Here is a 25,045-nt window from a genome sequence, read left to right as displayed (position 1 = left end):
TAAGCGAGTAACTTAGTGCAATTTCAAATGCATCGATTTTTCAGATGACAATAACAATAAATGGTGGTAATGGTTTAAACTTCCTACTTACACCGTGTAGCATTACACCATACACAATACACTACAACACAATACACCATTCCCCTTTCCTTTCTGAATCAAACATGATTTATTCGCACCATTCAAAATTCCCAACAATGTAGCAGTTTAATGGAATTGATTATTATAATATCGTTTTTTTACTTTGACATGTCTAACTAAAATTTGAAAACCCACACACCATTATTCATGCTCTATTTCCCATTTGACACATACACCATACACCATTAACGTTGTATTGAGAAAATTATACTATTCAAGGGCTATAGAGTATATAGGTATATCTAAACCCGCTGCTATTGTTTGCACCTGTCCTAAGTCAGGAATCTGATGTTCAGTAGTTGTCGTTTGCTGATGTGGTTCATAAGTGTTTCTCGTTTCTCGTTTTTTATATAGATTAGACCGTTGGTTTTCCCGTTTGAATGGTTTTACACTAGTAATTTTTGGGGCCCTTTATAGCTGGCTGTTCGGTGTGAGCCAAGGCTCCGTGTTGAAGACCGTTCTTTGACTTATAATGGTTTACTTTTATAAATTTTGACTTGGAAGGAGAGTTGTCTCATTGGCACTCATACCACATCTTCTTATATCTATATGAAAGCGTTACTATATGTGGTCCCTAAAACTCATTGGCGTAAATGTTCAATATTTCAGAGTAACAGAAAATAAAAGAATAACACATCTTAAAGTATCATGGCCGTAGATTAAATAGAAGCGGATAAGGAAATTGCCTCCTTAAACTTTCTGATAAAAAAATATTTATTAATTAAAACATTTTTTATAGTCGGAAAACATTGTCCACAGCAGCATCAAAACAGACCATAAGAAAGAAGTTTGATAAAATACTAGTAGTTAGCGTTTGTTTGAACTTTATAGCCAATATTTGCGCTTATATATGAATATATAATTATCTTTGAACAATAAAATGCACACGCGCACTTGTTTTTGTATGCATTTGATGCCATGATAATTGGTAATTTTAACAGTCAGCAGAGCTGATGAAATGGATTTTCAATGATTGAATCTGCATATAATGCCTATTGCCAGTTGCATTTGTAAGGGAAAGATCGAAATGACGTTAGTAGTAGAAGGAAAAGAAATTAAAGTCTATCCAAATCCAGAAATAACCTATTTGTTCCTATATACTTCACACAAAAGCATGTTTTCTTCCCTTCCAGTTTCTACGATTTAAAAAAAATGGAAAAGATATCTATAATGATCACTGACGTTGAAATCTTTTCAAATACAAATAGATTATTATATCAATAGAAAAGCGCTTAATATGATCTCTTAAAATGATTGTGCATCCCGTCAAGGGCAGTCCCACTTCAAAAATAATAAATATATTTAACGTTTAAATAGTTGACTTCGAAATGCATTGCTATTAACAGCAAAGTTATATGAAAGTAATGCTTGCCCATCTTTATTAAAAATATAAGATGGTTCTGGCAACGCAACAGTTAACATATGTGAAAATATCATAAGCAGCAAAAATTTGCGCCCCTAAACATGATGTGGATAAATCTGTGACAGACAGTGACAGACAGTGTAGTTCGCCTGAAGTTTCTTCATGTGTTCTAGCAACATCAGCACCCGTAACCAAGTCAAACGTTTACAAGTAGAAGCGCATGCAGTGAAAAAAGAATTACAAAAACGAGAAGTTCTGACCCCGAAAACTTGTGTCGTAAGAATCTTTCTAATGAAGAACGTCGGAATAGTCTTTAGTACTGTTAAATCAGAAATTTTGCGTTAATTTTATCATAGCGTTTGCGACGAGATAGGTGTCGCAAAGATAAAAAAATCATATTTTAAATTTTGATAGCATAATGTGTATGCAGCATTTCCTGAAATCGCAATAATTAAACTCGCATGTGTGTCGATTTTCCAACAATCGCAATTATTATAATAAATGAACGCACAAAATTTTAAATTAACGTACTAGTGAGTAGTCCGTGTTTTAATTTCTTAGTTTCTGCTGTATACTGCTCGTGGACAAGGAGAGTAAGAGCTCGTTGCATTTTGTAAACATTAGTCTATTATAGATGACCGTATGTTGAACTCTATAGTCTTTTCCAGTTTGTATCTTTTGGTGCTGTCTCATTGACGTTTATTAACAAATTATTCCTGATCAACACAGATAGATGCGAATTAACACTTCCTTATCCATTTTACTATTCGTAAATGTGAGTTATACAACTATATTTTTTTTTTGGTTTCACGTATTAATGAATTTCTTAATTGTAAACGAAATTACAAATCAAAGAAAAGTCCTTGAATTTGTCCATTTGATATGCTTGTACTGTTAGTCGATGGCAAAGATGATGGCAGAAAATTGACCGAAAAACCTTCTTCCGTTGTTACATTCCGAATATACTCCTTGCCCTTGAAGGTACTTTGTCCGGTGATATTTACTTGTATGGTATATTGGTTATTCGCTAATACATGGACAGGAGGATTCAACTTGATTTTATAAATCTCATGGCCTGCACTGGATGTCAATACAGTTTGCGTTGTACTTAGGATTACAGAATTACGTGCGATATTTATCTTTACATTATCAGTTCCAGAATATGTTGTCGATCCGAACAAGAGGACCACCGAGAGTTTTGCATTAAAAGATGTTTTGAAGTCAATACAATCATCTAGTCCACTGCAAGTCCAACTTGATTTCTTGTTCAGTTGACACCTTTCAATCTTAATTTTAGAAATGCGCTTTTTTGAAGGGAAGATATCTGTTGTTTTATCATTAAAATGTTGAAAAACTTTGACTATCTCGGTCGCAGTAAGTACACTTTTGCAAGAAATTTCCTCCGTAAAATATTTAGGTTTCATGACGGGAAAACGTATGAGATATAACAAATCACCAAGACATTCTCTTACGTTCTCATCCGTTGCCGGTAAACTTTTATCTTTGCATTTATGTTGACCCCATTGTACCATTTGCTGGTAAATGTGTTCTTCTTCGCAACGGAATTTATCAGAATTAAGTAATAGTGTAAGACATTCCGCTGACAAATTTAAGAAATCTTTTGAATCAAGAATTCTACTACCGTTTTCGAAAATGAAATGCAATGCTTTCGTTTTTAAGTCTTCCATGTTGAAGTCATGTGCTATCTGCAAGACAACACATGCATGATCAATATCCACATTCGAGGCTAAGAATGCATCACACTCATCTTTCAATAGCTGTAGCATATACTTTTCTGATCCATACAAAAGGCTCCTTATATTATTAGAATCGACAGTAATCTTGTCTGTATATAGAAACCTGTTTAAAAAAAACAAACATTGAAGACATTTAAGAGGAGAATAGTTGTGTCCTCTACGTTATTTATTTTCTTTCTCTAAATGCAGTCAATAAGTAAGGTATTGTTATGTATAGCACAAATATTCTTATCTCGACATTTCATGGTGGAAAATTAAAATGATATCTATATTTCAAATAGGGTACCTCAGCCCACATGGATTCCGTGTACGCCTTTTATGTATCATATACCTGTTGGGGATATGTTTCACAGAATAGTTTTAGATTAAGTATCCCAAACACGTATTTCGACTCCTTCCCATGGTTGGGAGTTGAATTGTATGATTTATATTCAATAGACTGATATAGGAGAATTTATTCTATATCCATTTTTTGTGAGTTCATGTATATCCCTGCTTTCCCATTTTATATAGAATAGAGGCCAAACGTTTGCTTTCATTATATCCCCTAACTGCATAATAGTAAGAATACTAGGTTTCAGTATCCTGTATTGCATAATAGTAGGAATATTAAGTTCCATTAAACATACAACACATATTACATTTGGATACATAACTCGAGTACTGCCTGTGGCCCAAAACGTCAGAGTTCACACTACTCTTAATGGGAAATGACTTGTTGAACAATACAAAGTGCTATAATAACTCACAGTAAGATCATATTAAAATATTCCGGTTTCATATCAGCTATTTCAACAGTCCCTTTTTCTGCCAGTGGTCCTTCAAACATGCTGTAGAATACAGGACTGGAACTAGCCAGCATATATTTATGGGCCTTGATTGGTGTCTTGTCTATTCCGACGTGGAAGGTGACGTCACACATAAGCTGGTTATCTAACATGTACTTCATTCGATCTGAGAGTGATTTTCCTATTTGCCAATCAGATTTTGCTTCCATGATATTCTTAAATTAAATAATAAAACAAATGAGAAAGCATGTCTTACTGAAATTGAAACACATATTTACACGAGCTCGCATAAATTGTATGGCATTTCGCTGGTACTAGGGGATGGGCAGGTCTTGAAATTTCTTTTCTTGAGAAATACTTTTATTTTTTTTTTTTACATTTGTTTCCAATGATTAGAGAAATTAATATAAAAAGGCTTTAGATGAATAAGACGTTTGTAAGAATTAACATTTCATTAGCCCAATTCGTGATCAAAATACATTGACATCAGTTGACTCTTATAAAAATACGGAGCTGTGATATGATTGCCAATGAGACAAGTATCTACTAAAGATAAACATTGTTTAGAGTGGATGCAAGCAATTATAGTCAGCCATACGGCCATCACAATGGAAAAAAACACATACCATATAGTCGGTTATAATAGGCCCCGACATGAAAATTATGAAACAATATAATTGAGAAAACTAACGGCCTAATTTTTAACAAAACAATTAACGAAAAACAAATATGACAGACAAGAACCAACGACAACCACTGAACTACAGGCTTCTGACTTGGGACAGGCACAAAAAGAATGTGGCGGAGTGAAACATGTTTGTTAGCGCTCGAGCAGCCCTCTTCTAACCTTGGACAGTGGTGAATCAGCACAATAAAAGAACAAACTGTATAAATCAGTTGAAAAAGGCTAAACTCATCGGATTAATACTAAGAAAAGATTTTTCAAACATAGTTTGCTCACTATCAGCACTAAATTCATGTCACTGAAAAACGTTTTAAATTCTTATTTTATTACAGATTTTTTTGAAAACTGAAGGTTTCTATATTCATCAAGTTCATTGGAACTACTAAAATATACTTTTCTGTAATATGTAATTACCTGTGCTAACTTTTATTTGCTCTTGTCACAATCCCGCCCTTTTAATCTTTTGCATAAGTTGTCATCAAATACCATTGGAGACGGAATGTTTTAATCAATTAATTTTAGGGCAACACAACAGATATCACATGTCAATACTAATCAAGGATGATGTAATGAAAGAACTGTTTACACCTGAAAAACATCTCAAACTTTATAGCTCGCTAAAACCCAAAAATTGGAAAAACATAAAACCATATCAAAAGTAATCAATGTTCGGAGCCGTAAAAAACACACGTAGCCTGTTTGTATAGAAAGTATTTCATACTGTGCTCTAGATAATTTTGCCAAGAATACAAAGCACAAATAAGAAGAAATGTTATAACAAGTAAACAACTGCGCCATTGCGCATGATACGCCATTCTTTTCAATATTTTAATTTTTCTAATGAAAAAAAAAAAAATGAATTATTTAAAAGATTTTGAGTGAGAAGTAAATATATGCCCTTTAGAAAAAGTTGCATGATGATAACTTATCGTGAGATGTATACATATTGCTTATAATCGACTGATAAATCCTACAACTCTGGAACATCAGACCTGCAAATTTTCGTACTTGATTAATAGCCTACATTCACCAATCCTAACACAAGCAGAAGTTCGTAGTGCTCCTGTTTGAGCGTGTGCGTTACATGTGAAAAATCACCTTAAATATTATAGTTAAAGTCCAATAACTCTGAAAAGACAAACAAAAATAATTTCAAAATCAAAAGGTGTTTCCTTAAAATCTAGGGATTCATTCTTAAGCTACTCTAGTACGACACAAAAAAAATGTAAATAAAAACAGAGCAGCCATCTTTTATCCATCCCAACAACAGCATTAAGTTTTAAGAAAATTGGTTTTAGCAAACTCGAGTTATATTTTGTGAAATGTGAAAAATAGCCTTTAATTATAACTCTGGATAGACAAACCAAAATTTGCATATATTCAAAAGAGGACACATCATCTCGATAATCGTAAAGGTGTGGAAAATTTCATGAGAATTGGTTAAACAAATTAGATTTATTGTTGACATGCAGACGGATGAACGGACGGCCGAATGAATGGCTAAATGACTATGGTATACCTTACGGGCGTATAAAAACTGTAACACAGACATTAAAAAGGATTGGAAGCCTATGCATTACAGGCACTTCTCTCGTCCGTACGTGTTTCTTGAAAGATCACGAAAACGTGCTTTGACCATGCAGGCTTATAAGAATAAGAATGGTGTGAAAATGTGTTTTTTATCATATGCTTCAAGAATAATTAGACCGGAATGCAATATAATCAGCAAAAAACTAAAACAGACTTACCGAATATTACAAAATTAAAAGCTGATAAGAAACGTTAGCCAACTTCAAAAAGGAAGTAAAATATTATATATGATAAGCTGATAAACACCATCATGCCACGTGTATATATCTAGTTATAAATAGATATTGCTTTCTCTTTGTAATTATTATTTAAAGTTGCAAATAAAACCACAAAACTTTTGTCGTGAATAATTTTCTAAAATGATGCACAATGCATTTTTAATTTAAGATATTGAAAAGTTTTATCAACAAGTGTTAAGTTATGCATAGAGTAATATATTTTCTTAATTATAGAGCTGTATCGCCTAGCTGTGTCGCATGACTGTGCATCTTCAACAATGGCAACTCTCCAATAGTATAGACTAGAATATGTATAATTCATGAATACAATCTCTTTTCTATCTTGTGTTGCTCGTCGTGTGTTCAGAGTACAGTTTCTCTTTATCAGCGCTCTCAATAATATACACATGCTACATGTGCAGTAGTACTTAGGCTAATATTTTATAGTTTATTACAATTATCACCTAAGGGTTTACATTACTCTTATAACATTTATGAGAAGTCTACTAATCATGTATTTGAAAAAATAATCATTATTGCTGTTTTCCGTTTTTCTATATCTACCAAAATTTTCGACAATAACGCAAAAAGGGGTAACAATCATGAACAAACGGTAATGTTTCCCTTTAAGGACAATTTTGTACCGTTTTCAAGTTGAGGAATCCATTGGCCTAAAGGACTTACTATTTCTTCGTTAAATAATTCAACACGATTATAAGTATTCATTGATAAATTATAGTTTGTAATAAATAAGACGTAACTTTCAAACTGTTTCGTCACTTTTTTCTGCATTCATATTCAGTTAATATTTATTTTGAACATTGCCCAAATGGTGTCGTTTTGCTCTGTTTATGGCGTTACAGTATCATATGAAATCTATTCCGAAGTTAGAACACTGATATGAGAGTATTTATAGTTGGCAGCTACGTTTTGAATCACTTCGAAGATATGTTCATACTTTTTTATAATGCTGTTGTACTTGAACTGGTATTGTGTTTTTGTTGGTTTTTATAGAGCTACATTAAAGTGCTTTGTCATCGGTATTTTTGTGTAGATAAATAAAGGACTGTTGAGGTATTCGATAGTGAAGCAGGAACCACATTACACATAAAAATAAGTCAATTGCAACATATACTATCTTCAATAAAGGAAAGGTGTTTGTATGATGTGTCACTTGCAGCCTCTAGTAAGTACAGTTTGTAAAATAGTCAATTCAATAGATACTTTTAAAGATCTACTATAAACATCAAATTATCCAAATGATGAAAAAAACATGACCAAAAACCTGCACTGACGAGTTTCCTGGAACATGAACATGTGGCGGTGATATAGTAGTTTATTTAGTTCCGAGCATTTGTCATACTGCTTTTTTTTGCTAAATAGGTGCAATTTGGGTACTCGGTGCAATTTGGGTACTGTGACGTTAACGTGTACCGAAATCGTCATTTTTATAAACAACGTCAATGATGTATGTTTATGACGTCATTCAAATTTTCTTTTTTTCTTCTTTTCGGTGTTAAAATTTTTGTTTATTAAATTGTATTGTATACTGGTATTTCAACTTAGAAAAAAAAAAATTAGCCACTGCCAAAGCAGATAGTATAGTTAGTATTAAAACAAGAGAAGTTACATATCTCTCGTCAAGAGCAAATACTGTAAAGCTGGAGATGGAATAAACAAGTCATATAATAAAACTATTGTTGACTTTTGTATCAGTTAATACAATAATGTATCACCCCCCTCAATGACGTAAGATATAAAAATATACGTTTGTGGTCATGTATTTTCTTTATCCCATTTCACGTTTACGTAGAAAATTACCTAGAAAATTACTAATCAAAGATAAGTCCTTGAATTTGTCCTTGCACTTCACTTGTTTCATTCGGCGATGGCAAGGATGGCGGCAAAAAGTTGACCGACATACCTTCTTCAGTTGTTATATTCTGAAAATATGATTTCCACGGAATATTTGTGGTCCAGTGATATTAAGTTGTATTGTATATTGATTATTCGGCAGTATGTTGACAGGAGGAGTCCACTTGATGTCATACATCTTTTGGCCTGCACTGGACATGAATGTTGAACCATGCACGATATTTAACTTCACATTATGAGTTCCAGAATATGTTTTCGAACTGAACAAGAGAACTGAAAAAAGTTTTGCATTTACGATGTTTTAAAGTTAACACAATCATCATTTCTTTCTACCGTAAGTACAACTTGAGGTCTTGTTCACTTGACACCTTTCAATCAGGTGTTGCTAAACGGTGGAAACGGAGTATGGAACGGAAACCGAAAGAAATATTTATATGAACGGATTTTTGAGAACTACGAAAACTAATAAAGACGAAATCACACAACAAGTATGTTAAAATAGGATAAGAGCGATATCAAGGACTATAGGAAACAGTTTTGGAAATACATAACAGCTAAATCAGGTTGTTATTTAAAGTTTCTAACTGTTCTTTATATTTTTCAAGATAAGTGGTAAAAATACCAAAAATTGGTAAAATTTACTAAAGAGCAAAAACTCTCATAACGAGTTGACCAGCTGAAAACGACCGTAACAGAGTAGAAACACTCATAGAAAAATTCATAAATGTATCCACTAAGAAGTCATAAACTGAAGATGTACCACTAAAGAAACCAATTTATTTTCAAAATTGAAAAACATAGAAATGATTTAAGTAGCGGTGAGAAAAAAATATTAAATGGACACAATACATCAAAAGTATGTGGGTGAGACGAAATTAGCCTTAAAATACTAAAACAATTATCAAATGAATTAGTACCTATTATTAGTCACCCTTTTCAACAATTCCACAATACCAGTTCAATACCTGATGAATAGACAACGGTGGACTGATATCTGACAACTTTTCAAGAAGGCTGATCATTCGATACCGGTAAACTACTGCTATAAAGTATCCTTAACTTGCATTATCTGCATGATGCTCGAACACATAGTATGCTCCAACATAATGAGTCACCTAGATCATTATAATATCATTAATGAAAAACAACATTCTTTTTGTGAATGTCACATTCGCGAAACACAACTATGTACAGTCATCAATGATTGGACCAAAACATCGATAAAGGCCACCAAGCAGATACACTTATATAAGATTTTGAAAAAGTCTTCGACACAGCCCAACATGAACTACTTAAATCGGAATTAAACAGTTAGTGGACATCAAGTAAAATACTATGTTGGATTGAATCATTCAGGCCTATGCTACTACAAGCACAGATTCATGATAAATTCGACAAAATCAACTGCATGGTCCACTGTGGATTCTGGAGTGCATCAAGGCACTGTGCTGGGTCTTGTGTTATTTAGTCTACATATCAATATTTTTTTTGGCCAGGAAAAACACAAAAAAAACCCATCTGATACGTAGTGTAAAATAAAGTATCGTTTTCGTCAAAAAAAAAAAAAAAAAAAAACGAAGAATAATGGGTTTGTTTTTCAGTTATCTTGAAAATGCTCTAAAATCTATAAAATATAAATAAGAGTAACTTTCAAATTTCAACATTCCTCTAGCATGATCATGCTCATGATGATCGAATATAAATACATGTCTATGTTAATGTTTTCAATTATAGTAATGATTAAAACATTATACGAAAGGAGTGACAATATTTTCAATTGTGTTATTATGAAATAACGTTGAAACTTCATGGCTACTTGAATGGGACTGAATTTTCAGAGAATTAGGCAGCATGACATTCAAAACACTGTGGATAGGTTGATTTTTTTGGAAATCCTTGGACATGACTACGGCTAGCTTGAAAAGGGCACTGTGCAAATCGTATATCCATGTACTGGTTTCCGCAATTTTTGTTTTTCTTTTAAGTCTTGAAGAGCATATGGTAATGCTTTTTCGACGTTAATACCAACAATGTACTTCTGTATCGGGCGTAAGAGCCTCTGATAAACAAGTGATTTTGTGAAGTGTTAAATAAAATCAAAGTGTATCCAAGTTCCAATGTCTATTTCTCAGTTTCCAATTATCTGTTGTTGTCCATACTTAATTGTCCCATCGGGTTTCTCTTACGCCTTTTTTCCATTATTATACAAGAAAAAATAGCAGGAAAATCACCACTGCAGAACAAAACAATATTATTAAGATACATGTACACCACAACATTAGCCCTTATTCAAAGCAATTAAAAAGAAACAAAGAAAAATGATGAGAAGCATTTCCCCCAAAAATGATTTACTCCACAATCTATCTAGAATCGAGGCGAATGTCAATCGGTTTCGGCCGTATGTAGAATAACTTTGTGTTGTTGTGTTACTATCATATTGATGTTTACCCAACATATCTCTTTCTTTTTGTAGGGAAAATCATAAAAATCAAACAGACTAGTGAATCGCATGAACGACGTTCGTTCATTGTCAAAAATGCAAAAGTAAAATATGAACTAATGAAACAATTGCTAGTGGATTATGCAATCAAATTAAGTTCAATATGCATGCCTTTATTAAATAACTTGGTTCTTCCTCTCCCGCCATTTATTTCAATATTTTATTCTTTCAAAGATTTGTCTTCAATTTTTTCATCTGTAAACATGAGATATACTATAAACAACATGCCTATGAACAAAAATAACCGAAAGAAAAAGATAAAAAAACTACTTGTTTCCGTTTCCGTTTTCGGTTTCTGTTCCGTTTATTGTTTCCGCCTTTTAGCAAGGCCTATTTCAATCTTAATTTTAGAAATGCGTTTGTTTGAAGGGAAAATATCGGTTGTTTTAAAATTAAAATGTTGATAAACTTTTACTATCTCGGTCGCAGTTAGTAAACTTTTGCAAGAAACTTCTTTTGTAAAATACTGAGGTCTCATGACTGGAAAACGTATCAGATATAACAAATCACCAAGACATTCTCTTATATTCTCATCCGTTACCGGTAAACTTTTATCATTGCATTTATGTTGACCCCACTGTAGCATATGTTGGTAAATGTGTTCCTCTTCGCAACGAAACTTATCAGAACTAAGTAATAGTTTAATGCATTCCGCTGACAAAGTTATGGAATCTTTTGAATCAAGAACCTCTATTCCGTTGATGAAAATGAAGTTCAATACTTTCGTTTTTAAGTCTTCCATGTTGAAGTCGTGTGCTGCTTGTAAAACAAGACATGCATGATCCACATTCACATTTGAAGCTAAAAATGCATTACACTTATCTGTTAATAGCTGAAGCATATACTTTTCTGATCCATATAAAAGGTTCCTTATATTATTAGAATCGACAGTAATCTTGTCTGTATATATGAATCTGCGGAAAAAAATTGAAGAGGACAGTGATTATTCCTTTACCATGTCTACATAATTTTCATTTCTATCTAAAACTGCAGTAAACAATTGCGTTATTATCCGTATACCAAAAGTATTCTCATCTTGACATTTCATGGGGGGGGGGGGGAATTAACAATGGCAATGCTATCTGTATGTTGAATAGGATATTTACATATACGTCTTTAATGTTTTATATACCTGTTAGGGATATGTTCACAGATTCATTTGAAATTATTCTATGAAGCATATAACAAACAGTGAGTTCTACTCTTTCCACTGATTAGGACTGAAAGTGAATGATTATTGTTTACCACCCTCGGGTTTTTTGGGTGGGTTTCGTGTTGATCAGTCTTTCGTTTTCTGTTGTGTTTTTTATACTGTTGTGTGTCATTTTGTCTTTTTTCGTTGTATGTCATTGCATGTTGATTTTATGTGCGACTTATGAGTTTGATTGTCTCTTAGGTATCTTTCGCTGTTATCCTTTATTGGTTTTTTAATAGTCGGTCCGATAGCAGAATTTATTCTACCTATTCATATTTTAGCTCCCGTACGTACATCTCTGTTATTCCATATTACATAAAATGTAAAATAGAGGCAAACTCTTTCATTTCAGTATCCCTTACTGAATAATAGTTAACATACTAGGTTCCAGTAACCCGTGTTGCATAATAGTAGGACTATTAAATTTCATTATATATAACACACATATTTCATCTGGATGCATAACACGACGCTTGCCTCGGTCCTAAAAGTCACAGTTTAAACGACTCTAAATCGGGAATGACTTGTTGTACAATACAATGTGCTATAGTTACTTACTGCAAGATCATATTAAAACATTCCGGTTCCATATCAGCTATTTCAACAATCCCTTTTTCTGCCAACGGTCCTTCAAACATGCTGTAGAATACAGGACTGGAACAAGCCAGCATATATTTATGGGCCTTGATTGGTGTTTTGTCTGATCCGACGTGGAAGGTGACATCACACATCAGTTGGTTGTTCAGCATATATTTCATTCGATCTGAGAGTGATTTTCCTATTTGCCAATCAGATTTTGCTTCCATGATATTCTAAAATTAAATAATAAAACAAATGAGAAGGCATATCTGACTGGAATTCAAACACATAGTTACACGAGCTCGCATTATTTGTATGACATTTGGTTGGTACTAGGGAACGGTCAGGTCTTAAAATATTTTTTTTGAAAAATACTTTTAAAATATTTTTACGAATCATTTTTCACCTTCAATTATGAGATTGCATTTGTTTCCAATAATTAGGGAAGTTAATATAAAAAGGCTTTAATTGAATAAGACGTTTGTAAATATTTACATTCCATAAGCCCAAAACGTGATCAAAATACACTGACATCCTTTGACTCTTATAAAAATAAGGAGCTGTGATATGATTGCCAATGAGACAAGTATCCACCATGGATAAAAATTAATTAGAGTGGATGTAAGCAATTATAGGCAACAATACGGCTTTCAACAATGAAAAAAAAAAAAAAAACAAAAACACATACCATATAGTCGGTAATAATAGGCCCCGACATGAAAATTATGAAACAATATAATTGAGAAAACTAACGGCCTAATTTAAAACAAAACAATTAACGAAAAACAAATATGACAGACATGAACCAACGATAACCACTGAACTTGGTACAGGCAAAATAAATGTGGCGGAGTGAAACATATTTGTGAGCGCTCAACCCTCCCCTAACCTAGGTCGGTGGTGTATCACAAACTATAAAAATCAGTTGAAAACGCATCGGGTCAATACAAAGAAAAAAACTTCAAACATAGTTTGCTTACCATCAACACTAAATGCACCATGTTCATTGGAACTACTAAAATAAACTTTTCTGTAATATGTAGTTACCTGTGCTAACTTTTATTTGCTCTTGTTACAATCCCGCCCTTCTACTCTCTTGAATAAGTTGTCATCAAATACCATTGAAGACGGAATGTTTTAATCAATTAATTTTAGGGCAACACAACAGGTATCACATGTCAAGGATCATGTAAAGAAAGAACTGTGTTTACATCTCAAAAGCATCTCAAACTCTATAGCTTGCTATAACCAGAAAGTGGAAAAACCTAAAACCATATCAAAAGTAGTCAATGTTCGTAGTTACCAAACACACATAGCCTGTTTGTATATAAAGAATTCAATCCTGTGCTCTAGATAATTTTGCCAGGAATGCAAATCACAAATAAGAAATGTTATAACAAGTAAACAACTGCGCCATGGCGCACGATCTGCCATTTTTTTTGCATATTTTAATTTTTCTAATGAAAAAAAATGATTATTTAAAAGTTTTTAATGAGAAGTAAATAATTGCCATGTAGAAAAGTTTGCATGATGATAAATTATCCTAAGAAGTATACATATTGCCTATAATACGACTGATAAATCCTACAACTCTGGAACATCAGACCAGCAAATTTTTTTATAATCGATAAAGAGCCTACATTCACCAATCCCAACACAAGCAGCAGTTCGTAGTATGCCTCTTAGAGCTTGTGCGTTACATGTGAAACATCACCTTAAATATTATAGTTAAAGTCCAATAACTCTGAAAAGACAAACCCAAAAATTTCCAACATCAAAAGGTGTTTCCTTTAATATCTAGGGATTCATTCTTAAGCTACTCTAGTACGACACATAAAAAAATGAAAATAAAAACAGAGCAGCTATCTTTTATCAATCCCAACAACAGCATTAAGTTTTAAGAAAATTGGTTTTAGCTAACTCGAGTTATATTTTGTGAAATATGAAAAATAGCCTTCAATTATAACTTTGGATAGACAATTTTAAACCAAAATTTGCTCAAAATCAAAAGGGGACACATCATCTCGTTAATCATAAAATTGTGGTAATTTCATGAGAATTGGTTTAAACAAATAAGATTTATTGTTGACATACAGTCGGGTGAACGGACGGCTGAATGGATGGACACATGACTACGGTATACCTTAACACGCCCCATCGACAACAGGCGTGTAAAAACTGAAAAGGATTGCAAGCCCATGCGTCACATAAAAATGAAATAAAAATTTGTCTTTTATCATATGCTTTCAAAATGTTTAAGAATGATTACACCTGAATGCATTCTCAATAAAAAAACTAAAACAGACTTACCAAATATGACAAAATTAAAAGCTGATTAGAAACGATACCCAACTTCAAAAAGGAAGTAAAATGTTATATATATGATATGCTGATAAACACCATGTCACGTGTATATATCTAGTTATAAATATATATTGCTTTCATTTGTAATTGGTATGTTAAAGTTGCAAATAAAACCCCACAACTTTTGTCGTGAACAATTTATCAAAATGATGCAAAATGCTATTTTAATTTAAGATATTGAAAAGTATTATCAAAAAGTGCTGAGTTATGCATGGGGTAGTACATTTTCTCAATTATAGCTGTGTCGCCTAGCTGTGTCACATGACTGCATCTTCAACAATGGTAACTCTCCAACAGTATAGACTAGAATATAATTCATGCCTAAAATCACTTTTATATCTTGTGTTGCTCATCGTGTTATCTGTTTACAGTTTCTCTTTATCAAGCGCTCTTGTTGAAGACTAATGATGGCACCCAGGGGCAGATCCAGCCATTTTAAAAAGGGGTGCCAACCCAGAATAAAAGGGGGTTCCAGTCATATTTCCCCATTCAAAAGCATTGATCGCAAAAAAAGGGTGGTTCAAACCCCGGAATCCCCCCTTTTGGATTTCCCCCAAAAAGGAGGGTTCCTACAAATGCAATCTGTATTTTTGTATGTTGAGCGTGTCCGGTCGTCGGGTTTCTAATCCAGACACACATTTCCCTCAATATGTTCGAATATGAATGTTTGTTTAATGTTAAGAAGAAAAGGGGGGGGGGGGGGGTTGATAAAACCGTAACACGTAAAATACATTAATTTTATGATTAACCTTATTAAACTGAAACATGTAAGTACTTGGGTTATCAATATTGCGTTATCTTTAGTCTCTTCTGCCAAATCCAACGCATGACTCAAAATGACGTCCGTCTTATACCCGTCCATACTGACAAATGCATACAAGGAGCATGATGTATTTTTTTTTTGTAATAAAAATGCATGATACAGCCAATTTTGACCTGTTGGTCCATATTAGCACATGAATTTAACGGGAATATGTAAAATCTACTCACTTGTCCAAAATTGAATGAAGATCGTCAAATTAAGGTTACCAGTGGGGTATCATTTAAAAAAAAATCATATTTATCATGCTTTGATATTATCAATAAAAATGCTATCCACTCTTTTTCATTTAATATATTCAATGTAAACAAATATAGAGTTTAGCATCGGGTGTAAGTTAGTTATACACTTCGGGATAGGGCGTGTCTTGATAAGAAACCACTCCGGTCACCGGCCGTCGGGGTTTCTTATCCAGAAACACCTATCCCTCAGTGTATAACTATTACTTATAGCCTTTATTAGGAGATTACTGATCTTGTTTTTGAAAAAATAGTCATAGTTGTTGTTTTCAGTTTTTCTATATCTACCAAAATTTTCGGCAATAACGCAAAAAAGGATAAAAATCATGATTAAACGGTAATGTCTCCCTTTAAGGATTTCTTTGACTATTTTATCTATTTGACTTTGATAATCGTAGATAGTTATATGTATGCTACTCATCTTGGCTATCTACAGTTTCTCTCTGTTTACTATACTTTTTGCCAAAAATAGCAAAACCCATATATTTGACTTTTTTTAAGATCTTGTCTTCCTGGTCATTTTTACATCCAAAGTTTTTATAGTTCTCATGTTTATTGGCAGAACAAAAATTATAATTGTAATTATGTTCTACTTATGCTTATACAAACATAAAAATTGTCTTAATAAGGCATAAATGAAGCAAAAAGCGATGTTGGATGAGAATTCGCACTGATTTGTTTAATAACGAATAATGCAAAATCTGCAAATCATGGTAACCGTTGCTAAAGCTCAATATATCTCTTTTTACATATATACATATTTAACATATTTAATATCTTGGAAGTACCGATATCAGATTAATTAATTGTTAACTTTAACGTTCAGCGGCTTATGCATGCATACTAATGACTATAACATATCCGATTTATATATGAAGATTTACTGCTTAGAACATGCATTTTATAGTCGTACTTTCGACGCAATGTATAACAAGGTAGCCCAAAGGAACACACGGTTCACTTTTTTCGGTCACTAAATTCTGACATTGGAAGACCAATGTACTCTTACTCCTATATGTACACTCCGCAAATACCAACTTTGAGGTATAAGTGCTTCTGAATAATTACTCTAAATGTATAACCCTGTTTAGAAAGCTTTTGTGAGCGCAGTCACACTCAAGTAGCGCTTGAAACCCAAACATTAAAAAATGTGAGTACGAGGCCTGGTCCCTTGCGTTTATAATATTCAGAATACATCCATTCTTTAAGAGGATAATGCTATAGCAATAGAAAAAGTAGTTTCATGGATTTTTTTTTATATATAACGAGTTTATTAATGCATTTACTTATCTTTTACATACTTTGTATCAATTTTTTCATAAGAGTTATTGGAAGCCTCAAACAAATCTGTATAATCAGACTCAAAGATTCCTAGTAATCGATCGCGTGTGTTCCTTTGTCGAGGTGAAAGTCGTCTCCGTGTATGGTTATCACACTTACATATAAAGAACCGAAGACATATCAAAAGACGAAAATATACAAACAGTGTCAGCCAAATTAACAGAGTGTCGCGGGTTCGATTTCTTCAAGCTTTTAATCAACTCATCTTTCTTTACTTAAGTTTTATCTTACCAATGATTTCCTTTTCACAAATTAAAAATAAAGCCTAACTTCTTTTTTGTTTTTCGCACGTAAGACTTAGGACACAATCTCCATGGGTTCATGCTGTGCTGTAATGAAATAAAAGTATTAATCTAAAAACTCTCAGATCTTTGGTCTCAGCACAATATGATTGTATTTTTAAAAGATTAACATGCGGAACCAGATTTGGTCTAATCCGAAAAAAACTGTCACTTCGAGACCGTTACCGGATGGACATATTGCAATGTGCTAAATACTGCAAAAGGTCTAAGTTGATGGCAAAGTTTTAAAATGGTTTCAGTGTTAATTATGACTGACATTCTTTTAAATGTTTTGACCATATATGTATGTCGTCTAGAGTTGTCTCTGATGTGTTTCTTTGATTTTTCCGGGCATTTATATTAATTATAAATTTATTTTGGACATTACACAAATCGTGTAGTTTCACACTGTTTATGGCGCTACAGTATGAATCTTTTCCGAAGTTAGTCCACCGATATGAGAGCATTTACAGTTGGCAGCTAGGTATTGAGTCATTTTGAAGACTTTTTCATACAATTTTTTATAGTGTTGTTGAACATGAACTGGTAGTGTCATGGCTATTTTATGTGATGAACAAAGGACGAGTTAAGTATTCGTCACTGAAACAGCAAGCAAACGAATAAAAAAAAAAAGGTCAAATGCAATATACCGTCTATAATAAAGGACATGTGTTTGTACAATGTGTCAATTGCAAGCTCTAGAAAGTACAGATTGTAAAATAATCAAATCAACAGATACTATTAAAGATTTACAATAAGCATTTATTTTTTTTAAATGAAAAAAAAAAATTCATGCACTGACAAGGATCCTGGAACATGAACATGTGTCTGGGATATAGTAGTGTATTTAGTCTCGAACATTATTCATTTTGTTTTTAGATTATAGTGGACTTACTAAAGGTACACGAAGGGACATACAATGATAATGTGTACATGAGTAACACTTTTTATTTAACGTTAACTTTTGTTATTTCACTGAGCAAAATTCAAAACGCGAAAATTAAGTGATGAAGAAAAGGTATATTCCCGTCACATTTTCATTTTCAGAAACATTATCAGCTTTAGTTGTATCTTATTATGTTTGCTTAAGAAGATTTGAGATGTTCATTGGTGGTAAAAAATTATTCACACCTTGTCTTACTATACTTCTAAAAAAGGGAAAAGAAGATTTCATACTTGACATATTTAATGGACACTTACAATGTATCTATTCTTTTTGTTTTTGTGTCGTACGAATGTTTTCTCAATCTCGTAAAACATCACATTTCTTTCCTCATATTCAACCTTTGTAATAGCATATTCAGTGATTACATTTATAAAAGTAAGCAGAAATATACTCTGTTGTCTTCATGTATATTTTAATAACATTTCACGTTCACGTAAACAATTACAATTCAAAGATAAGTCCAAGAATTAGTCCTTGCGATCACTTGTATTATTCGGCGATGGTAAGGATGGCGCCAAAAAGGTAACAGAAAACCCTTCTGCCGGTGTAACACACTGAATATAAAGCTTTCCACAGAATGTGGGTGGTCCTTCGATAGTAAGTTGTATAGTATATCGGTTATTCGCCAGTATTTTGACAGGATCAATCATCTTAATTTCATAACTCTCATGACCTGGACTAGATGTGCATGTTGTTTGTGTTGTACTGAGGACAAATGAACCATGAAAGATATTTATCTTCACATTATAAGTTCCAGAATATGTTTTCGATCCAAACAAGAAGACCGCAGAAAGTTTTGAATTTAAAGATGTTTTGAAGTCAACACAATTATCTTTCTTAAAGAAACTCCGAGAAGTATCTGCTGACTTGTCCAATAGACATCTGCTAATCTTCAATATAGAAATTCTAGATGCAATGCGTTTATTTGAAGGGAAAATATCAAATGTTTTATTATTAAAATGTTGAAAAACTTTTATTATCTCGGTTGCAGTTAGTAAACTTTTACACGAAATTTCCTCCGTAAAATACTTAGGACTCATGCCTGGAAAACGTATGAGATATAACAAATCACCAAGACATTCTCTGACATTCTCGTCCGTTGCTGCTAAACATTCATCATGGCATTTATGTAGACCCTAGTGTACCATTTTTTGGTAAATGTGTTCCTCCTCGCAGCGGAAGTTATCAGAACCAAGTAATATTTTAAGACATTCCGCTGACAAATAAATGAAAAATCTTTGGAATCAAGAACTTCACTTCCGTTGATGAAAATAAAATTCAATACTTTCGTTTTTAAGTCTTCAATGTTGAAGTCGTGTGCTGCTTGTAGAACAACACATGCATGATCCACATTCACATGTGAAGCTAAAAATGCATTACACTCTTCTGTTAACAGCTGAAGCATATACTTTTCTGATCCATATAAAAGGTTCCTTACATTGTTATAATCGACAGTTATCTTGTCTGTATATATAAATCTGCGGAAAAAAATTGAAGAGGCATTGGTTATTCCTTTACCATGTTTACATAATTTTCTTTTCTATCTAAAGCTGCAGTAAACAATTTGTGTTATTGTCCGTATAATAAAAGTATTTTTATCTTGACATTTCATTGGTGGAAATCAACATTGACAAAGATATCTGTATGTTGAATAGGATATTTACATATACGTTTTTAATGTTTTATATACCTGTTAGGGATATGTTCACAGATTAATTTGACATTATTCTATGAAGCATATAACAAACAGTTAGTTCGACTCTTTCCACTGATTAGGACTCAAAGTGAATGATTATTGTTTACATCCTCGGTTTTTTTGGTGGGTTTCGTGTTGATCAGTCTTTCGTTTTCTGTGGTGTTTTTTATACTGTTGTGTGTCATTTTGTCTTTTTTCGTTGTATGTCATTGCATGAAGTACTACGTCTTTAATGTATTATATACCTCCTAGGGATTTGTTCACAGAATAATTCGACATTATTCTATGAAACATATCACAAACAGTTAGTTTGACTCTTTCCACTATTAGGACTGAATTTGAATAATTTTTTATTTTCACCACCGAGGTTTTTGTTGAGTTTCGTTTCGTTCAGTCGTTCGTTTTCTGTTTTGTTTTGTAAACGGTTGTTTGTCATTTTGTCTTCGTTCGTCAGTTTATGTTCGACTTTGATTGTGTCTTTGGTATCTTTCGCTTTTGTCTTTTATCGTTTTTTTCAATAGAAAAGAATTTATTCTACTTATTCATATGTTTAGTTGCTGTGCGTATATCTATGTTATTCAAAATTATATAAAATATGATAAAGAGGATTTCATTATTCCTTACTGAATAATAGTATGCATACTAGGTTCCAGTAATCTGTATTACATAATAGTAGGAATATTAAATTTTATTATATATCCCATACATATTTTATGTGGGTGCATAACTCGACACTTGCTTCGGGCGCAAAACGTCACAGTCAAAACTACTTTTTACGGGGAATGACTTTTTAAACAATACAAAGAGTTATTTTAACTTACTGTAAGATCATATTAAAATATTCCGGTTCCATATCAACAATTTCAACAGTCCCTTTCTCTGCTAGTGGTCCTTCAAACATGCTGTAGAATACAGGACTGGAACTAGCCAGCATATATGTATGAGCCTTGATTGGTGTCTTGTCTGTTCCGACGTGGAAGGTGACGTCACACATAAGTTGGTTGTTCAGCATATACTTCATTCGGTCTGAGAGTGATGTTCTTATTTGCCAATCAGATTTTGCTTCCATGATATTCTAAAACATAATTACTGAACAAATAAAAAGAGATCTCATTGAAAATTAAAAATGCACATGCGTACACATCATTTGTTTGGCTTTTGGTCAACAGGGCTATGGATTTTAATAACCCCCTGTCCACATTTACACTAAATGCATCTCATTGAAACAAAATTAAAACTTTATGTCCTCATAGTATTGTCTTGAATAAAATGTCTCTGTTACGTGTAGAAAAGTTGCACGAGGATAAAGTTATCCTTATTTTTTAGCATGTCTTTTGGCAAGGTAAATTAAATAAAAGAAAAAAAAGCTCCGTTTTGGTTTTAACGGTTTAAGTCCAACAGTTCTATCATGGGATGACAAACCACTATAGTTTTTACATCAAAAGAAAGTTTTTTTTAAATCAATCTATATGATCTAAGCATACTCTTGTAAATGTCGGATGTTTGAAAAATTGCTTTAAATCAACGTATCAAAATAGAGTGCCTCTCGAAGGACAAAATCAAAATTAAATCGAAGCTTTCTTTTCTCAATCCCAACAACAGCACGAAACAAGAGCATGTGTCATGCATGTTAAAGTAAACACGACAAGAAATGACTCTGATTGAATTTTGTTATTTTTTCATCTTTTATCATATGATTTCAAATATACATGTAATTAGACCTGGATGCAAACTAATTAGTTAGACTTGACCAAATAGAACCAAATGAGAAACAATAGCCAACTTCAAAAAGGAGTAAATGGTTAAATATTTGTTGATAAATATTATGTCACCAAGGTCACATGTAAATCTAGTTATAAATATATTTTGCTTTCTTCATGTTCTTTTGTAATTGGTATTTAAAGTTACAAATAAAACTCCACAACTTTTGAAGTGAACATTTATATGATATGAGGTAAAATGTAATTTAAATTCAAAACATTGAAAAGTATTATAAAAAGGTTGACGGCATGCATGAATAAATAACTTTTTCTAAGTTAGAGCTGTATTACTGTGCATCTTAGGTATTTGATTTTCATAAATGTCGATTGTTACTTGATTCTCATCTTGGCTGTTTACAGTTTCTCTCTGTCAACTATATTTTTCGCAAAAAAACGCAAAAAACAAAAGAACAAAAAACATTTAGTAAGAGAAAAAATTTCCGTAAGGATTCGACTGACAATTTTGGATATTCAATTATTTAAAGGTATTGTCTTGCTGATCCATTTTTAGCTCACCTGGCCCAGGAGCTTTTCTCATCACTTGGCGTCCGTCGTCCGTTAACTTTTTACATTTGAACTTCTTCTACAGAACCACTGAATGGAATGGAACCCAACATGGCATGAATGGTCCTTATGAGGTGCTGACCAAGTGTTGTTACTTTGTAGCTGATCCATCATCCAAGATGGCCGCCAGCGGAAAACTTAGTTTAACATAGGACCCTATGGGAAATACATACAAATGTCTTCCTTTAGAGACCCACTGAATGGGATGAAACCAAACATAGCATGAATGTTCCTAATTAGGTGCTGACCATGTGTTGTTACTTTGTAGCTGATACATCATCCAATATGGACACCAGCGGGGGACTTAGTTTAACATAGGACCCTAAAGGAAATACATACAAATGTCTTCTTTTAGAAAACCACAAAATTGAATGAAACCAAACATAGCATGAATGTTCCTTATGAGGTGCTGACCAAGTGTTGTTACTTTGTAGCTGATACGTCATCCAAGAGGGCAGCCAGCAGGGGACTTAGTTTAACATAGGACCCTATGGGAAATACATACAACATTTATGACATGTTCCTTATGAGGGGCTGATGAAGTGTTGCTAATTTGTTGCTGATTTACTGTTCAAGATGGCCACCAGGATTTATTATTAAATTATGGGGCCAATATTAAACTAAATATGGCCTCAATCATTATTAAAGTATCTGTTATGATTTTTATATTTTTTTATATGATATCAAAAAACCCAAGTAGAGTCAGTTGATCGACACAGGCTCTTGAGAGCCTCTAGTTTATATATTATAGTTATTATTGTTCTCATGATAATTGGCAGAAATTAATTCGAATAAAACTGTCTGATCGAGCCCGTTACCAGATAGACATTTTACATTGTACTAAATATTCCAAAAGGTCTTAATTAATCAACGGATGGTATAGTCTTAAAATGGTATTTTAGTATTTGTTATGACTCACATTCTTTTAAATGTATTTGACCGTATGTTTGTCGTCTATAGTTGTCTCTTATGTGTTTATGGTTTTTGTTTGCTATGTTGATTAATCACTTGACATGACAAATCTAAATATGAAGCTGGCAAAATATCTGAACACTTCTTTATTTATCGCAATAGATACAATAGAAAGTACCGTAAAACGACTTAATATATTTATGGTCATACACATAATTCGAAGACAAACTGACAAAGTTAGCACCATGGCAAAACAAAATAAGAAGAAAAACGGTGAAAACAAAAACATCAGTCCACAAAACACAACATAGAAAACTAGAGGACTGGGCAACATAAGCTCAGCAATAATAATGGGTAAAATCAGGTGCACCTGGTATACACGTGCCCCCATCGTGTTCCTCATGTTCGTACGAATTATAAATGAGTCTCATTCGAGAAAAAGAAAGTCTTGAAACTTCTCTTTTGAATTTTTAATGCACTAAACTTCAGGGGTCGGGAAACATGATCAGAAAGTCAGAAGTTACTATAAGGAATTTTTACAGACAGAAAGGAAATAGTCTAACTTGAAATTTTGGAATGAAAAGTTCTTTTATCAAGGACTAAAAGAAACACCTATGAAGTTTAACAATTCTATTTGTTCATTGGGTCCTACGTATGACATGATCATTTTTTAGTTGATTCAAACGGTGAAGATGTGAATTGTTCAATACACGTCTTATTCGTATCACTATAACGTTTTCAATTGGGATAAAGATATCTTATTTTTTCAAAAATTCTTGTTGAATTATAATTGACCATATCCGTTTTGTTACAAGTAAGATTAAAACCGCATTCGTTTAATGGTATTATTTTCTTTCCATACCGAGTTGTTTACCGTAATAACATTAATACATGTAACGAGTTCAAGTTTAGAAAGCCTCTAGTCTTTCTTTTTGGCTTAAAGGACACATTTTCGTCTTTTGTTAAAGAACTAAACACGATTATAATTTTCTAAAAATGAAATTTTCAAAATGTTTCATTAATTTTCCCTGTATTCAGTGTAAATTTATTTTGAACGTTGCACAAATCGTGTCGTTTCGCACTGTTTACGACTTAACAGTATCATGAAATATATCCCGACGTTAGTCCAGCAATATGACAATATTCAAAGTTGGCAGCTATTGAGTAATTCTGAAGACTTTTTTCATACAATTTGTTATAGTGTTGTTGGACTGATACTGGCATTGCAATTTCTTGTATACTTGTGTTTCATTTTAAAAAGTAAGAAACTGCCGAAGCAGATAACACAATTTTGAGATGGAATTAAAAAGTCAAATAATAAAAAAAAATTTTGACTTCTGTGTCAGTTGATAATGTATCGATCCACAAAGATTTCGCAAAGACGAAAGTTATATACAATCAAAAGTTTTCACAGTATTTGTAATCCAATTT

The 25,045-nt window shown here is 32.8% G+C and overlaps 2 protein-coding genes across 7 annotated transcripts; both read right to left on the bottom strand.

Annotated features, from left to right (window-relative positions):
* Positions 1-1,503: 1,503 nt before the first annotated feature.
* LOC127715383 (BTB/POZ domain-containing protein 2-like) lies at positions 1,504-15,079 on the bottom strand. 6 transcript variants are annotated; one of them, XM_052221419.1, is made up of 4 exons: positions 6,483-6,555; positions 5,149-5,322; positions 4,011-4,264; positions 1,504-3,364 (listed from the first exon to the last, which is right to left on the bottom strand). In XM_052221419.1, the coding sequence occupies exons 3-4, from the start codon at positions 4,256-4,258 to the stop codon at positions 2,347-2,349; spliced, it is 1,266 nt and encodes a 421-aa protein (XP_052077379.1). In that variant the 5' UTR covers positions 4,259-4,264; positions 5,149-5,322; positions 6,483-6,555; the 3' UTR covers positions 1,504-2,346. The 6 variants fall into 6 exon arrangements, 4 of the variants coding, with proteins under 4 accessions (XP_052077379.1, XP_052077380.1, XP_052077381.1 ...); XM_052221420.1 differs by lacking the exons at positions 5,149-5,322; positions 6,483-6,555 and adding an exon at positions 15,002-15,073; XM_052221421.1 differs by lacking the exons at positions 5,149-5,322; positions 6,483-6,555 and adding an exon at positions 13,739-13,954.
* Positions 10,982-21,436, bottom strand: LOC127715385 (BTB/POZ domain-containing protein 6-like). Its single transcript, XM_052221424.1, has 2 exons — positions 21,200-21,436; positions 10,982-11,831 (listed from the first exon to the last, which is right to left on the bottom strand). The coding sequence occupies exons 1-2, from the start codon at positions 21,397-21,399 to the stop codon at positions 11,222-11,224; spliced, it is 810 nt and encodes a 269-aa protein (XP_052077384.1). The 5' UTR covers positions 21,400-21,436; the 3' UTR covers positions 10,982-11,221.
* Between the last annotated feature and the right edge of the window lie 3,609 nt (positions 21,437-25,045).

Source organism: Mytilus californianus, unplaced genomic scaffold, assembly GCF_021869535.1.
Source record: "Mytilus californianus isolate M0D057914Y unplaced genomic scaffold, xbMytCali1.0.p SCAF_9, whole genome shotgun sequence".
NCBI lineage: Eukaryota > Metazoa > Mollusca > Bivalvia > Mytilida > Mytilidae > Mytilus > Mytilus californianus.
Note: the sequence above shows the minus strand (reverse complement) of the source record. Positions and strands in the feature narration are given on the sequence as shown.

What these genes read in the sequence shown, in the direction of transcription:
- LOC127715383 (XM_052221420.1), bottom strand. Translation starts at nt 4,258, where the DNA reads ATGGAAGCAAAATCTGATTGGCAAATAGGAAAATCACTCTCAGATCGA. An exon ending in TATTTTAATATGATCTTACT is followed by an intron (nt 3,365 to 4,010) that starts GTGAGTTATTAT and finishes TTTTTTAAACAG; the next exon opens with GTTTCTATATACAGACAAGA.
- LOC127715385 (XM_052221424.1), bottom strand. Translation starts at nt 21,399, where the DNA reads ATGAAGTATATGCTGAACAACCAACTTATGTGTGACGTCACCTTCCAC. An exon ending in TATTTTAATATGATCTTACA is followed by an intron (nt 11,832 to 21,199) that starts GTAAGTTAAAAT and finishes TTTTTTCCGCAG; the next exon opens with ATTCATATATACAGACAAGA.